General features: G+C 39.9%; 1 protein-coding gene across 1 annotated transcript in view; it reads left to right on the top strand.

Annotated features, from left to right (window-relative positions):
* The first annotated feature begins 2,256 nt into the window (after positions 1 to 2,256).
* The window catches only part of HEPH (hephaestin), an 86,290-nt gene continuing 70,966 nt past the window's right edge, over positions 2,257 to 17,580 (top strand). The window contains exons 1-7 of the mRNA XM_078063955.1: positions 2,257 to 2,362; positions 8,488 to 8,693; positions 10,508 to 10,752; positions 12,327 to 12,539; positions 13,222 to 13,404; positions 14,527 to 14,781; positions 16,770 to 16,938. Of these exons, the coding sequence (XP_077920081.1) occupies positions 2,339 to 2,362; positions 8,488 to 8,693; positions 10,508 to 10,752; positions 12,327 to 12,539; positions 13,222 to 13,404; positions 14,527 to 14,781; positions 16,770 to 16,938 (1,295 nt within the window). The 5' untranslated portion in view covers positions 2,257 to 2,338. The remainder of the gene's footprint in view (positions 2,363 to 8,487; positions 8,694 to 10,507; positions 10,753 to 12,326; positions 12,540 to 13,221; positions 13,405 to 14,526; positions 14,782 to 16,769; positions 16,939 to 17,580) is intronic.

Raw genomic sequence — 17,580 nt, 5'->3', positions numbered from 1 at the left:
TCAAATAAAATATTTACTAACTGGCCCTTTACTGAAATAGTTTACCAACTGCTGTTCTATAGGTATTGACTTAAACATCTAGGTAACCCCTGAGGAAAGGAGCCAAAAATGTGTCCAGGATTTGTAGAAGAGGTATGCATTGTGTGCCCTCACAGAGAATTGCTGAATGAATAATACAAGCTCAGAAAGCTAGTCTCGCTGGCCTCCTGCAGCCTTCACTGTATTGACTTAAGTGTGTCTATATGACCTGTTTCTTGTTTTCTTTTATGAGTCAGAACAGAGACCTTATCCCCTCCACTCCCTGTCATAAATGCCTTAGAGCCTGGACTTGGATCTCAGCTTAATGGGTTTGATCCCCACCTTCTCCCTGTAACTTCAAGGTCTACATCTGTGCCAAGTAGGGGAAGAGGCAGATAACCTCAAGGGCTGCTATGGCCTGATCCAGCTTCCTTTGATCACTAAGCATTTCTGAGGGAACTGTAGCTTGTGACTCCTCCCTTCTTCCTGCTGGTTGCTTCTACTTGCCTAAGCCTGGGGTGCAGTCTGTGGGGGCAACTCCTAAATGTCTAGGCACCCTTAAGTACCTCCACTGGTTTATGACTCAGACTTTGCCCCACCAGCTCAGTCTTTGAAAGTTCTCCTCCCTGGACCCTGCTCCAGACACTTTAAATCCAGGAGAGAAAAATGTGTCGAGCCTGCCTAGAGAAGAGCATTTGCTTCTAGCCAAGATCTCATCACAAAGTAAGGATATCAGGCGGTGGAACCGCTATCATACCTGTCTCCTTCCTATACCTGGGTCTGGTGGGTAGATGCAGTCCTTTCCGAAGAGGTATGGAGTTCTCTAACTTTTCTCCACAAATTACTCTGTACCCATTCTTTCCTTATACTTTGCTTTTTTGAAACCTCTTTCTCTTCTACTCTTAATGTAAAGAATATGCTGTCTTCATGGAATCCCAGATATGTAAATTTATAGAGCTGGGAGGGTTCATATCTAGTTCAAGGTTCTCAATGTACAAATGGAGAAACGGAGACCAGGAGAAAAGAAGAGTCTGGGCCAAGGCCACATGGTTGATTACTGCCAGAGCAAACCAGGGCTGGAACCTAGGTCATTTGACTCAGGATAGTCATTTTTCACTACCCTCTCTTTCTGGCAGGAACAAGGATGACCTTTGGTTTAAAAAAAAATCCAGACTCCAGTTTTACTCAAGAATTTTAGGGCCCATTTGCTTTCTTTCAGTGTATTTTTTTAATTTAATATTTCCAATTCTTCTGGGTCTCTTAGGTTTTAGGATATTGATCTATGTTAATCCAGACTATCTTTTAGCTACATTTGGTCTCCTTGATGGAAAATGTTGGTAATACAGTCCTGGATTTTCACTCTAGGAGTTGCTAGAAATGGCAGAGGTAGAGTTAATGTACATTAAAAAAAAATCTATCAGTGACTGGTGCACAGCAGGCACATAATTTTGAAGTCACTTTCCTCATCTCAGAAAGGTTCTCTGTTTCTCCCCTTAGTAGCACAGTATGGTAATGTGGTGGCTAAAAGTCTAGATGGACCCAGTAAAATTCCCCCTTCCTTTTAGTTCCTAACAGTGTGTCCTTCAACAAGTTACCTTCTCTCTCAGAGCCTGGTTTTCTTCAGCTGTAAAATAAGAAGAATTAGAGTAGCTGTTTCACAAGATGATCATGAGACTTAAAGAATGCATGTAAAGTGGTTAGCATAGGGCCTGACATGTAGAAAGCTCTTCATTTTATTACCAGTTTCATTTTTTCTCTATTACCAAGCAACCATGGCCTTAGAATAACAGGCAGGGCTGATAACTGTGCTTCACAGCAAGAAGGAAAAAAGTTGGTGGGGGGGGGCCCTTCCCACATCTAATAACTCTTGCAAAGGGCCCCATTTCTTAAATAGGGCTGCTGGAATCTGTCTGTGAGATTTGACTGGCCACTCTGACAATGCATTCCCCTCCCCCTTTCAGCAAAGACCAACTATCAAGCTTTAATAACAAAAACGCAGCTCACCCCCCCCCCCCCCCCCGTAATTCCTCCTGAAATCCTAACCGGGATTTGAAAAACACCCGGATATGGTCAAAGAACCATCCCGGGTTTTGTACCAAACCAGGCCAAACAAGACATTCCAAAAGTTTAGTTTTAGGAAAAAAAGGCTCCCAGCATTGCCCTCTCTTCTATTCACTCCACTCTGGTAACACCAGCCAAATTGGAACCTTGGGCTTATTTATGAGAAGGGCTCTGTAACTCGGGATACTTACTAACTGAACAGGGCTGACCGACTCACGCTGCGGTCTGCAGTTCAGCATCATTGGGCCGCTGGATAAATATGGAAGGGTTTACCCTAGCAAAGGTAAGCTTTGTTTCCTCTCTTTCCAAACCCTACCTCACCTTCCTTTCTTTGCAAAAACCTTTATTTGGCTGGGTTTAAAGGAGTCCTAGGCCACTGGGAAAGTCAGTGTCAGAGAGGTTGGAGGAAGATTGGCTGGGTGGGCAGGGAAGTTAAAGTGAACAATAAGCCCCTTTCATTCCTCTCGCCAAAATGACCAGGACCACACTGGCTTGACCACTTCAAGGATAGTCATGGAGTTGTATAGAGTAGTTAATTTTCTTGTTGAAATAATGTGCTCATTTTCTGGGTCACAAATTGAGTTTATTGAGGTGATGGATCTGAAGGCTACATAAATGGGAACCTCAAACACTTAAAAACAACCACTTGGTTTCATGTTTTGAGATCCAAATTGGCATAGAATAAGCCAATAAATGATAGCTGAACCAAACTATCAGCTTAAAATCAAAATTATTTCTCATGCTTAGTGTCTAAATAGCAGAAATATTTTAGAAAACATGGGTTCATATTCTGGCTTTGCCAGCAACTGGCTGCCTGACTTTGAGCAAATACCTTTACCTCTCTGGCCTCAGTTTTCTGTATGTCACACCAAGGGGTTGAAAAAAGTTGGTTTCTAAAAGTCTTTATGGATGTATGAATCTATAACACATTTGATCTATTGTATTCCAAGCTCTTTGCTAGGCGCTCAAATCCATCATTTTGTTTGAACTTCAAAACAATCCTGTGAGATAAATATTCCCATTTTTGGATTAGAAAACTGAGGCTCAGGTAGGTAAAAGTGATTTGTTGAAAGGTCACATAGCTATTACAGGCAAGAGGAAGGATTTGAATCCAGGTCATCTAATTTAAAATCAGTTTGCTTTCTATGATACCACAACTGAGGTATGAAAATAAAGCAGTCTTATTACCACAAATGCCAATATATAGTGGAATCATATTGTCCCTGGAATGGTATGGTGATGATAAGCTGGACATTATTGCCAGGCTGGGGAATTAGGAATCTTAGGGTTTAGTACTGGCTCTCAGGACTTCAGGTGAGTCCCTACCTTTCTGGGCCTCAATTTTCCCACCTCTGGCATGCTAGGATACAGTAATAATGATTAAATAATAATGTAAATTGTACTTGTACTATCTGGAACACTTTGGGGCTTTTAACACTCTCTCCATTTTCCCTCCCTGAAGAGAAAGGCCTATACCTACTGAAGGTGAGAAAATCTCTATATGGAATCTATTTTTTTTAAGTTTTTATTCAAATCCTGTTAGTTAACATACAGTATAATATTAGTTTCAGGTGTACAATATAGTGATTCAACACTTCCATACAACACGTGGTGCTCATCGCAAGTACACTCCTTAGTCCCCATCACCTATTTAACCCATCCCCCACCCACCTCCCCTTTGGTAACCAGTAGTTTGTTCTCTATAGTTAAGAGTCTGTTTCTTGATTAGCTCCCCCCTTTCTTTCCCCTTTGCTTGTTTGTTTTGTTTGAGTCACAGAGTGAAGAAAGAACATTAAAGCATTAAGAAAACAGAGAACCAAAAGGTCAGTCCTGATGGAGGGTTCTATTAGAAAAGCTGCCAGGATTAGAGACAGGCCCCCAAGATTAGCTCAGCATTCCTGTGTTCAGTTGAGTGATCTTTTGTCTAGAATGAGCCTGTCCAGCCCCGTGTAGCCCAACACAGAGAGATGGAGGGAGAGAAAAGAGCATTGTGGCATTAAAGGAACAACTTGCAAATCCTAGGGAAAACAGTAATGCAAATTGTTAGGGGTAATGGGGACCTGGCCCGTGTGGCATTTTGACGACAGGAAGATGAGGTAAAGGAAGGAGAGGCTTGACTTGCTGCTGAGTTTCTCCCTAAGGCTATTTTCAAGTGTACATTAATTAAACTATGTCTAATTCCAAGTAGTCCAGCAATTAGTTCACCCTTTCTCTCTCTCTTTTTCCATCTCCATCTCTCCCTCTCTCTGTTTCCCCCTCTCCTCCTTTGGGCACCTCTTCATTCTGCCTTTCTTTGCTTTTCTTTCTTCTCTTTTCTTCTTTCTCCCTTTCCTTTCCCTTTCCTCTCCTTTCCTTTCCTTTCCTTTCCTCTCCTCTCCTCTTTCTCTTTCATTTTTCTTTCTTTCTTTCTTTCTTTCTTTCTTTCTTTCTTTCTTTCTTTCTTTCTTTCTTTCTTTCTCTTTCTTTCTTTCTTTCTTTCTTTCTTTCTTTCTTTCTTTCTTCTTTCTTTCTTTCTTCTTTTTCTTTCTTTCTTCTTTCTCCCAGGACTCTTGCTTACCTTACCTATTTCATTTCATTTTTTTTTTTTTTTACCTTTCCCTTGATTTTTCTTCCTCAGTCTGGCCTTTCTTTAAGACTTCCTTCTATGGACTCAGCTGAGAGACAACAGCCCTGCCCAAATGAAAAGTTTACATAAGGATTTACATCCTTTATCTCATCAAATTTCCATAGCAAACAAATGAGGAACCCAAAGCAGAGATTATCTCCATTTAAGAGATCATCACCATGTATGGCTCAGGATATTAGGTGATACAACTAATACATGATGTCATACAACTAATACATTAGGATTCCAGAACTAGAATCTGTGAAACTCTTACCCAGGGTAGTTTTATCTCTAGGTAAGTGAGTTTAAGGCACAATAGCTTTGCTGGCATCTTTATGAAATGGAAGTTTAAATGAGGCCTATGTTATATCCAGACTTTTATTGAACCAAGGACACCCCCTTCCTGTCAAGGGTTACCTTATGTGGGACTATATTTAAACACATGTAAATGCACCTATGTTTTATCACTGAATGTGAGTATTGGCAGAGTGTGAGAGCCTAAAATAATTCTTTATGTAAAACATTTTTTGTAGTTCTGCATTTTTGCATTTCATTATATTCTCAAACATTCATGACCCCCAAAATGTAAGAACTATATAGGGCTGCTCCATTATATTATAGGTAGGAAAACTCAGGCTTACTAAGGTGAATTGCTGAAAGTCACTCTTTGAAATCAGTGGCAAACTTGAACCAGAGTCAACTGGTGGGAAAATGTATGTTTGTGTCACTTTTATGGCACTCTAGTGGTAGCTGTTTATGGTATACCTACAGAGCCCCCATAACCATTTTTGGCAATAGATACACAAAGACTTCTAAGACATGACATCCACCTTCAAAGAGTTTATAGTCCAATCTGGGAAATAAAGACAATTCATGAACCAGCTCACAGAAAGGTAACAAAGCAGTTGGGTGTTATAGAGAATAAGTAGTCTTTCAGAGGACACTGATATGGAGAGCCTACAAGAGGCCTTCTGGGGAAGTTAAGATTTAAGTTAGCCCTTAGAGTAAAAATATAGAACATATGGTGTGTCAGGAGACAGTAAAGATAAATAAACTGTAGCCAGGTGGGAGAAGGAGAAGTAAACCAGCAGTTACTTTCTGTTATGTTCTAAACACGAATTGTACTGGGACCTTTTCATGTAAGTTTTCTAATTTATTTCTCCAAGGTTGACATTATTATAAATATTTTATAAGTAAAAAAACAAGTTTAGGGTGGTAAAGTATTACCCAAGTCTACACAACTGGTCAGTGGGAGACCCAGGTTTTGGAAAGAAAAACCCAGGAACTGGTCCTCCTCTATATCAAGAGCTTTCTGACAAATGTCATATGGAAACTGGGAATTAATACTTGGGCCACTGTTGTGTGTTGAAGGGCCTGAGATTTTGTAGGGGTGTCTATTGTTCTGTTTATTAACCAAGGTAAATATCTAGGCCTAGCCAGGGTAAATATCCAGGAATTTCCTGTCCATATGTGAGTCTATGCATACCTTTGATTTTCTGTTTTTTTTTAAAGATTTTATTTATTTATTTGACAGAGACAGCGGGAGCAGGAACACAAGCAGGGGGAGTGGGAGAGGGAGAAGCAGGCTTCCCGCTGAGCAGGGAGCCTGATGTGGGACTCGATCCCAGGACTCCGGGATCATGACCTGAGCCGAAGGCAGATGCTTAATGACTGAGCCACCCAGGCGCCCTGATTTTCTATTTTTGATTAATAGTCCCTATCTCATGTGTTTAGGACTAGAATTTAGTGAAATAACTTATATAAACCACTGAACATGGTGTTTAGTATACAGTAATCTCTCAATGAATGGTAGCTTCCATAATTATTATCCTTATCATGAATGGTATCAATTAGATGTAACTCTTCCTATATGAGTATGTATGTCTGTTTCTAGAAGTGATTATAACAACATGTGGTTGCATATTTCAGAGTGTATGGGGCTTTCCCAGATATAGCTATGGCTATGAGCATATGCATATTCTCTGTGTATATATGTATGTGAGTGTGCAAGTCTATTTTGTGGAAGGTGGTATAGTATAGTGATCAAGAACATAGACATTAAAGTCATACCTTCTGGGCTCACAAACCAATTTTACTGATTGCTAATGAGGTGACCTTGGGCAAATTACTTTATACTTCTGTAGTTTCTTCTTCTGTAATATAGGGAAAATAATGGCATATGCTTCATAGTGTGGTTTTCATGATTAAATTATTTAATCTATATAAAACACATAGAATAGTGTCTGGCTTGCCATGCACACACAATAATATTGATTTATTATTATTATTATTTTAAGATTTTATTTATTTATTTGACAGACACACAGTGATAGAGGGAACACAAGCAGGGGGAGTATGAGATGGAGAAGCAGGCTCCCCACTCAGCAGGGAGCCCGATGTGGGGCTCGATCCCAAGACCCTGGGATCATGACCTGAGCTGAGGCAGACGTTTAACAACTGAGCCACCCCTGTTGTTGTTGTTATTATTATTATTATTATTATTATTATTATGAAAGTAATAAGGCTCTGTGTGACAGTGTGATTTTATATGTGGATGCAAGTGTGTGCATTTCTGGTTTTAATTAAGACTACATGCACTTATGTCTGCTTTTAGATAAGACTGCATGTACTTATGTATATGTGTATTTATATTATTGTCTGTGTTTCTGGGTTTGACTGTAGCTGTGTATAATTTGACTGAATGCTTCATCCCATCCCCAAGAAGTCTAGCCTTTTGGCTGATGTACTGGAATGAGAGGCTAGAGACTCAGTTCTGACTCTGACTCGGGATTGGTCTAATGAAATGGGTTTGTGCATAGCAGAGAACCAGCAGAGAATATTTCTTCTGAGACGTTAATATTTGCCTCACATATTTTCACTTGTTTTCTTTCATTATTCACTCTTTTTGAGGCATAACACACATGCAGAAAAGTGCACAAATGTTAAATTCATAGCTTAATATATTTTCACAAACTGAATACACCCATGTAACCAGTATGTAGATCAAGAAACATAACATTACCTAGAAGCCTTTATCCTCTTCTTTCCTCAGTCACTTATCCCTTCCTAAAGGGCAAACACTATTCTGGCTTCTAACAGCATAGATTAGTTTTGCCTGATTTTGTACTTTACATAAATGAAATCATACAGTATGTATTCTTTTATCTGGTTTCTGGTGTCTTTTTTCTTTCTGCAACATTACATTTGTGAAAGACATCTATATTTTTATTTGTAGTCATAGTTTGTTCATCATCATTGTTATATACAATTCCATTGTATGAATAAAATACAATTTAGTCATTCATTCTAGTGTTCATGGACATTTTGGCTATTTCCATTTTTAGGTCTATGAACATTCTAGTAAATGTTTTTTGGTAAATTATCATTTGTTTTGAAACAATTCATGGAGGATGGAAAGTGGCAACAAAGGAAAAAGGCATAGGGAGAATTGGTGACTTGATTTAGACACCAAGTGAGTCAGTGGCCTAATCAGGTTTCTGGTGCCTGTTTCCTGATTCTTGGGCCAGAGTACATTCTTCCTTTTATGCTTCTGAAGGAACTGTGTCCAGGCTTCTAATCTGAAAGAAGTGATGCATAATTATCACTATAAGTGACTTTTCAACTTTGCTCTCCGAAGTCCAATGTACACAGATCATTGAATGTTTCTTGAACTGAAATGTATGAGGTAAGGGAGAGATTCTGGGCTAATTGATTTTTGCTTTCTCAGGCACTTGGTTTGGCTCTTGCCTCTTTAGTTTTCCAGACACATGCAAAGCCCTTCTGTTTTCTTTCTTTCATTCCAGCAGCTATTCATTTGCCAGTTTCCCAGAGTAATGTGGGCCATGGAAGCAGGCCATCTCATCTGGGCTCTGTTGTTGATGCAACCTTTGTGGCCCCATCTGACTGAAGGGGCCACTCGAGTCTACTACTTGGGCATCCAGGACGTGCAGTGGAACTATGCTCCCAAGGGAAGGAACGTCATCATGAACCAGACTCTGGACAATGACACGTATGTTTAATCATTTGTGGAATTATAGCTGGAGTTGGTGGGGGGGGGCACCCTTGAGGTCAGGAAGTAGCCTTTTGAAGATCTTTTCTCAGGGTGTGTCAGCAGCCGGCTCCTGATCTCCATGGCCATATACCCAGTGGTACATTTGCTGGTAAGAGTGTTAGTTGACTCAGGAGACAGAAACCTACATGGAGTCTGCTTTTCCACACTGAGGTGCCTCAGCATTTTTAGGGTCCTAAAAGTAATTCCATATTCTCTTGATTTTAAAATGATATCTATAACACTTTCAAAAAAGAAAAAAAACATGAAATATATACAGTATTTATAAGATGTGTGTGATGGAACTATGCTCCTATAGTTGAGTGGAACTACATTGATTTTGGATATGTGAAAATGTGAAAAAATATGGTAAGCCTCAGAATCAAGGAAATAATAGTAATAGCTATCACTTATGTAACAGTCTCTCTGTGACAGTCACCATACTAGGAATTTACATACTTTCTCTCACCTAATTCTCACAAAAGCTTTAGGAGGTGAGTATGAATATCCTCATCTTACAGATGAGAAAACTGAGATTCAAGCCCAAGTCCTACAGCTAGTAAATGGAAGAGCTGGAATTCAAGCCTGGGTAATGTGGATGCAAAGCTAGTACTCTTCTCACCATTCTGCCTTTCACAGATTCCATAAGATTAACCTTTCTTAATCTTAGAGCCTTGCTGATGTTCCACAAATATCTGTTAAAAAGAATATATTAAAGAATCTTTTGTGATCTTGAATCACTTTGCCTCCCCAAAGCCTCAGAATTTTCCAAAGTTGACTGTAATATCTCAGAGCTCTCTAGGACGTATTAAAGTAAGAAAAGCAGCTTTTTTTTTTTTTACAAACCACCTTCTGGTCCATCTAGTTTTGGAGTAACAGAGTCTTTTTATCAGAGGTGTCCTTGAGGGATAACTTCATTATCTTCCATCCCCAATACTTTGAAATAATAGTTAGCATTTATTAAGCTTTTACTATTTTCCAGGCACTGTCCTAGGCTCTTTATGTATTTTAATTTTTTTAGTCACCAGTATTGACTGTCTGAACTTGGTACCATGATTATGTCCATTTTACAGATGGGAAAATTGTGCATAAAGTAGTTAAGTAACTGGCTCAAAGTCCCACAGAGTTGGAAATGGTAATACGGGCATTTAATCAAGTCATCCCGGCTCCAGAACTTGTGATCTTAACAACTATGCTATAAGATCTCTCATATATAGCAAGATGACGCAAGGTCAGGCCATATGGATTGGGAGTTGATCACTTAAAAAGAGTCAGTCCATATTTGATTGTCTCCCCATTACTATATATTAGGTGGAACTATGTGAAATTGCCTTTTTTGGAGGTTAAAAGTGGTCAAATATCAGCAATTTTATATGCTTTATTTTTTAAAAGATTTTTTTTATTTATTTGAGATAGAGAGAGCATGAGCAGGGGGAGGGACAGAGGGAGAGGGAGGAGCAGACTCCCCACTGAGCAGGGACCCCCCCCCCCAAAGCAGGGCTCGATCCCAGGACCCTGGGATCACGACCCAAGCCGAAGGCAGGCGCTTAACTGACTGAGCCACTCAGGTGCCCCAATTTTATATGCTTTAATTTAATGCTTCCCATTGTCTAAAAGTTAGACTCTAACCTGTGTTTTGATCAGTACAATCTCATTTTCCCTTGTTTTGCCCTAAACAAAAATAGACATTTTTGGTCAGCTTCATGTGGAAAAGAACTCTCCAGAGTTTTGAAGACTGTGGCAAAATTCTGAGTCTTTCTCTTCTTCCTTCCCAGAGTAGCTTCCAGCTTCCTAAAATCTGACAAGAACCGGATAGGGGGCAGTTACAAGAAAACCATTTATAAGGAATACAGAGATGGTTCATACATGGATGAAATGGTCCAGCCTGCTTGGTTGGGCTTCTTGGGGCCAGTGTTGCAGGCTGAAGTGGGAGATGTCATCCTTATCCACCTGAAGAATTTTGCCACTCGTCCCTACACCATACACCCCCATGGCGTTTTCTATGAAAAGGACTCAGAAGGTAAATCAGACCAACCTTTCTTTCTCCTGTCCACAATAAATTTTCTTTTACTAATATTTGAGAAAGAGGAGCTAGGAATGAGAGTAGACTTTTTTCTCCTTATTGATCTGAGGTAGGAGGGGCACTCCCAGAAAAACTGGTAACTAACGTTATCACTTCTGCTATTCATACGCTATGACTTTGGGCAAGCCACTTCCCCTCTCTGGGCCTCATATTCTTCATTATGTATATGGAGATTCAATCTGCCTTTTATCACAAAGAATTACTTGAAGGACATTTCCACAAAGTATTTGGCTGTGCTTTGGAAAGAGAAATGTGTGCTGTGAATGTAAGGGAAGGCTATTCTAGTGTCATGGTCTTCTGAAAGGTCCATTTTTTTTTCTTAAGAGGAAGTTCAGTTTACTAATCTGTATCCCCCATCCAATGGCCCATAATGACACAACAGTGAGTGACGGGAGTAGAAAGGGAATCCAGGTTTTGACTGGGCCACTAACTCCTGTATAGCCTTGGACAAGTTATTTTTCCTGTTTTCTCCTCCATAAAAAGGGTAAGTGGACCAACTGATCATTAAGTTGGCTTCATTTATAAAATTTTAATTCTAATATAGTTAACATACAGAGTTATATTAATTTTAGATGTACAATAGAGTGATTCAACAATTCCATACCGCAACCAGTGCTCATGACAAGTGCCCTCCTTAATCTTCATCACCTATTTCACCCATCTCCCCACCCACCTCCCCTCTGGTAACCATCAATTTGTTGTCTATAGCTAAGAGTCTATTTCTCAGTTTGTCTCTTTTTTTTCCCTTTGCTCATTTGTTTTATTTTTTAAATTCTACATATGAGTGAAATTATATGGTATTTGTCTTTCTCTGACTGACCTATTTTGCTTAGCGTAATGCTCTCTAGCTCCACTCATGTCATTGAAAATGGCAAGATTTCATTCTTTTTTATGGCTGAATAATATTCCATTATATATATATATATATATATATATATATATATATATATATATATATATATATCTCACATCCTTATCCATTAATGGATGGACACTTGGGTTGCTTCCATAATTTGGCTATTGTAAATAATGTTGCTATAAACATAGGGGTGTATGTACCATTTAGAATTAGTATTTTTGTATTTTGGGGGGTAGATACCCAGTGGTGTGATTATTGGATCATAGCATAGTTCTATTTTTAATGTTCAGAGGAACTTAAGTTGGCTTTAGATTGAAATTCTGTAATCGTCTGCTTTCTGTTTCCAAAGTGAGTGCTTGAAGGGGGGAATTCTGTCTTCTTTCTCACTTCTATGGCACTGGTTTTGTACTAGGATACTATTAGATCAGGCTGTGAAGCACTTTCCATGGCCACAGCTCCTTTTCCAATGGCTGTCACCTCTCCACCCATAGCTGATGTGAGGTCTGGGATTCTTTGGCTGGATATTACCTGAATATGTACACTCAGGTTGTGAGGAACACTGTCTCATATGTCAGCTCTCTCTTGGCTTCTATAGCTGCCAGGCTCCCTCTCACTCACCCTGAGACTGGGCATGTGCAATTTCATTTTCTAGGCTCCTTATATCCAGATGGCTCCTCTGGTCAGCTAAAAGCTGATGATTCTGTTCCTCCGGGAGGCAGCCACATTTACAACTGGACCATTCCAGAAGGCCATGCACCCACTGATGCTGACCCAGCATGCCTCACCTGGATCTACCATTCTCATGTAGATGCTCCACGAGACATTGCAACTGGCCTCGTTGGACCCCTTATCACGTGTAAAAGAGGTACAGGCCCCATAGGGAGCTACTGAGATGCAGTGTGGGATATCTACAGGAAGCGGTGATGTAACTGAATCACCTACATATTGAACAGCAACCTGAAGGGATGTTAATTCAGCACCCTTGTTTATTAGCAGGAATAAACCCTGCTAAACTTTTTTCCACTATTTTCCTATTTCATTACCTTTAAATCTTTAATATTTTCTTATTTCATTTTAAAACCTTGAATTAGTAATGATGGGAGTCAAACCACATAAAAGTAAGACATGTGATAAGAGTTTAAGTGTGGTTAGGATCAAAAGTATAGCCATCGGTATTTGGGGAGAATTGGGGAACTTTGTTGGAAATATGGTATGTTTAAATATTGTCAGACCTGGAAGACCTGGGTGTTGCAGGAGAATGGTCAGATTAAGGCCCTGGGTTGAAGATACAGGCAGGGATGGTGGGAGGGAATTATTCTAGGTCCTGTATGTCCAGTCTTCAAGTCCTAGGCTCAGCTGAATTGACTTTAACTGGGGAAATAGAAATTTGGAAATAGAAATTAAGAGCAGAAGGCCTTATCTCCTTTTCTGTTGCCAAAAGACTTTAAAGGCACCCTCTCTTCCTATTTATTTTTATAAGTACCCCTTGCAGGTTACTGTTGCTAAGGAGAGAAGGTTCTCAAGGGCACATTTCTTACTTACTCTAGGTACCCTGGATGGGAATTCCCCTCCTCAGCGGAAGGATGTGGATAATGATTTCTTCCTGCTCTTCAGTGTGGTAGATGAGAACCTTAGCTGGCATATCGATGAGAACATTGTCACTTACTGCTCAGATCCTACTTCAGTAGACAAAGAAGATGAGGCCTTTCAGGAAAGCAATAGGATGCATGGTGAGCTGGGAGAGGGTGGCCACACCATGACAGTAAAGACTGATGGAGAGTTTACGTTGGGCCTAGCATTTGGTGGGTACTTCCATATATCTCACAAGAACTAAAAGTAATAGGTATATTTTCCCTGTTTTTACTCCTCACAGGAACTAAGAGTAGTAGGTACCTTTTCCCTGTTTTATCTATGAGGAAATTGAGGCTCCAGGATTACACAATAGAAAAACTGCACAGCTAAAATTCCAACACTGATCTGTATAATTGCACAGGTTGTGCTTTTGCCATTAGGTACCTTGCCTCCTAATGTGTAATAGCCGAGGTTATTGATTCCAAAGTCATGTACTTTATTCTAAGTCTCTCAAGGTGAGGGTTTTCCACTGATATAATTAGTCAACATTTCTTTGTCCTAAAAAGGTTGGGAGAATTACCCACTTTGTGAGGAAAAATGGTTGGCTGTAAGGAAGTTGATCACCTTAATTAAATTTAAAACAAACTAAAGACACAAGAGCCCTGAGGCATGGGTAAATAACTGATTTTAGTAACAAAAACAAGTTGATTTTATTTTTGTTTAATTAAGAAAAAGATTTATGTCCCTTTGGTACCAGAGATGGTCTCAAAGCCTGATAGTCCCAAGGGAAGGTGAAAACTCAGGGGGAAGATTTAAGGGATGGCTTGGGCAGCTCAAATTTCTCTTGGGTTTTACACAAATTACCTTTGATAACCATGGTAATTAGCTAACTTGAAAATTCTCCTGTGGAAATTTCAGAAGGAAATTGGCCTGGAAGGGAAGAATAGCTTGCAAAGTAAGCCCCATTCATTAGAAAGCTTCCTCAGATTGCTGGGTTGGAATCTTGGTTCTACTACTTAACAGCTCTGTGGCCTTGGGAGAGAAGTAACTTCACTTCTCTGGGCCTTGGTTATCTCATTGTTTGCTTGAGATCAATGATATCTGTTTATTTTCCCAGGCTGTTTATGAGATTTTAAATTAAAAAAAGTATATGGTTAGCACAGTGTGCTTTTTAAAAATTCATCTAAATGTCATCTATTATTATTGTCAGATGGCAAATCTTTCATCAGGCTTCTTTCCTAAGATATTTTCTGATATTTTCTTTGGATTTTCCTTTGCAGCAATCAATGGCTTTGTCTTTGGGAACTTACCAGATCTAAGCATGTGTGCACAGAAGCGTGTGGCCTGGCACTTATTTGGCATGGGCAATGAAGTAGATGTCCACACAGCTTTCTTCCATGGACAGATACTGACCATCCGGGGCCACCGCACTGATGTGGCTCACATCTTTCCAGCCACCTTTGTGACTGCTGAGATGATACCTCAGGAACCTGGCACCTGGTTGATTAGTTGTCAAGTGAATAGTCACTTGCGAGGTGAGATCTGACATTTTTGACCCTTGAGGTATGGAAGGGAGATGGCATTAATGATCATCAGGAACCTGGAGCCATAAGATAGGTCTTTCAGATGAGACAGCTAGGTATAAAGGATGAAATACTAGATTGGAATTTTGGGACCTAGCCAGATTTTTCCCTGGATCAGCCATTAACTTGCAGGGTGACCTCAGGGACGTTTCTCTGGGTTTTATCTTCCCCATCTCTAACATAAGATGGTATAGAGATGGATAAGCAGATATTCAAGCTGTTCTTCTTTGCTCAGAATTCTAAGGAATTAATACCTGGAGGTATTTGCAGCTTATTGAACAGGGAGTGAAGGAGAGATTAAAGAAAACAAAGGCTTCTTTGGGAGATCGTAGAGTATTGTGGGCAAGTAATGACACACTATTTGGGACCCAACAGTAACAGGAGTAGAAGGTTTGGTTTTTAGAGAGTAAATTGTTGAAGTAATGGCATAGTGCATCCAGGAGCATCAGAGGAGAAGAGGAATATATGAGACAATGAAAAGAGCACTAAACAAGTGATTAGAAGGTTTGAGTTATTGTCTCAGCTCTGTGAGAAACTCACTGTATGACTTTGGAAAAGTCCTTTCCCATGTATAGGCCTCATTTGCCACATCTATAAAATGAGGGGTTTGGTCTAAATAGTCTCTAAGATCCTTGTTATCTCTTACTTTCTAGAATTATTTGATATATGATAAATTAGGTAGGTGTTAGGAGAGTAATATGAGTATGTGAAAGTAGATTTGAGTAGGTGAGGAGTTATAGACTGGTAGGATAATGAGTCTTTGGTGGTAGGTTTGATGAACAGAGGCCACTTACTCATGCTCCATCATCCAGGGCCCGCCCTTGGCCCCAAAGGTACCTGGGTAAGAGAGTATGAATGAATATGAATGGAGGTTAGGGATGCAGCGCAATAGTGAAGCCAGATAAGCCTGAATTCAAATCTTGGTTCTACCAATTGTTTAATTAACTTTGGTAATTCATATAACTTCTCTGAAAGAAGAGAATGAGCATTTAAATTTTCAGTTAAAAGGAGATTAAGTCTCAGCTTCACGACTGACTAGCCACTTAATCTTGGGCAAGTTACTTAACCTCTCTGATCCTTAGTTTTCTTCATCTGCAAAAAGGGACATTAAAAGTCTGTTTCACATGATGGTTATGAGGACTGAAGGATGTAACACATGTAAAGCACCTGGCACAAGGCTTGGCATGTAATACATATTCAACAAAAATTAATATTATTTTCTCCTTTTTCTTACCTCCAATTTCAAATTTACAAATTTCAAATTTCCTTGGGATGATGTGAGACTCAAATGTGATAGTATACTTGAATGACCTCTGTAAGTTGCCAAGCAAATATAAGGCAGTATCATCCATTATCACTATGCCTCAATGTAAATTTTTCTACATTTGGAGATAATATTTAGAATTCAAATTTTCCTGGTATTCCCAAGTCTGAAGCTTCATCTCCATGTATAGAAGATGTTCCATTATTTTGGGAGCTTCCTACTTTACATGTAACTTACTCCCTTTTTTTTCTTACTCCCTCTTTTTAAAATGTGATGCTTCCACCAGCCCAGTGTGATAGACATCCCTATTCTCCTCATTTACAAAACAGGGGTTAAAGTTCAAATCTAGGAAGTGACTGGCCAAAAGTCCTACAGAGATTGATAAGAATTAGAATGGAACTCAAGTATTCTGACTTCAAATTCTGTGATGTTGCTACAATGTAAGCCTTTTGCAGAAGCAGGAATGAGGATCTGGTAAATGAGTCAGTTGTGGTTAGCAGGTGAAGGTACTTGAATTCCCACATAGGCTCCCTTTCTCCCAGCCAGGTTCTTGAGGAGTGAGAGAAAGTGGTCTAATGAAAGGTGGGAGGGAAAAACATTAGAAGGAGAAAGGTGGGTCATCTGGCTACAAGACCTGTTGGGTGGAATGGAGCCAGCCATGATGTTCTTCCTCCAGATGGCATGCAAGCACTCTACAAGGTCAAGTCTTGCTCCATGACCCCTCCTATGAACCAACTCACAGGCAAAGTTCGGCAGTACTTCATTGAGGCGCATGAGATTCGATGGGACTACGGCCCGATGGGGCATGATGGGAGTACTGGGAAGAATTTGAGGGAACCAGGCAGGTAAGAGGCAATGAGTTTCCTCCCCCAGCTTCTGGGCCCAGCCCAACTCCTATTACTCCCTCTCAGAAATCTCTCACTTCACTTGGGGGTTACAATCATTGTCTGGCTGGAATTACATGACAATGGTTAGCCAAATTCTTGTGGTCCCCTGGAGAACGTGCTCTTGGGAAGCTATAAAACTTTTTGTAGGGTTATGTCACATCCTCAGCAAAGGGTTCAAGCTGAGTTTGAGATTGCTTCTGTTATGATCCCAGGCTGCATTAAGAAAATAAGACCTCCCAAAAAACCAGAACAGTTAAAATGGCACTTATCCAACTCTCCTTTATTTTTCTCTTGTTTACCTCATTGTCCCTTCCTCTCTTTTCTATAATCTGAAGGAGGCACTTGGAGAAATATAGGAAGAGCAGGAACAACCTACCTTGTAGCCATTCCATTCTCATCCTTTGGATGGATTTATCCAAATTCTCCTGCCTCATCCACTACTCAGATGTAGGCAAAATAGGGCAGAAGTTTAGTTCTCTATTCAGATGCTAGGCCTTAAGTCATATTGACTCACTGGGCTATCAAGTGATTCCAGGTCTTTTACAGAAGAGGTACTTAGTAAATGACTAGGAGAGTTTTGGGAGGAATATTCTAGGGCAC

This window comes from Halichoerus grypus, chromosome X, assembly GCF_964656455.1.
Source record: "Halichoerus grypus chromosome X, mHalGry1.hap1.1, whole genome shotgun sequence".
Classification (NCBI taxonomy): domain Eukaryota; kingdom Metazoa; phylum Chordata; class Mammalia; order Carnivora; family Phocidae; genus Halichoerus; species Halichoerus grypus.
This window is presented reverse-complemented; position numbering and strand designations above follow the sequence as displayed.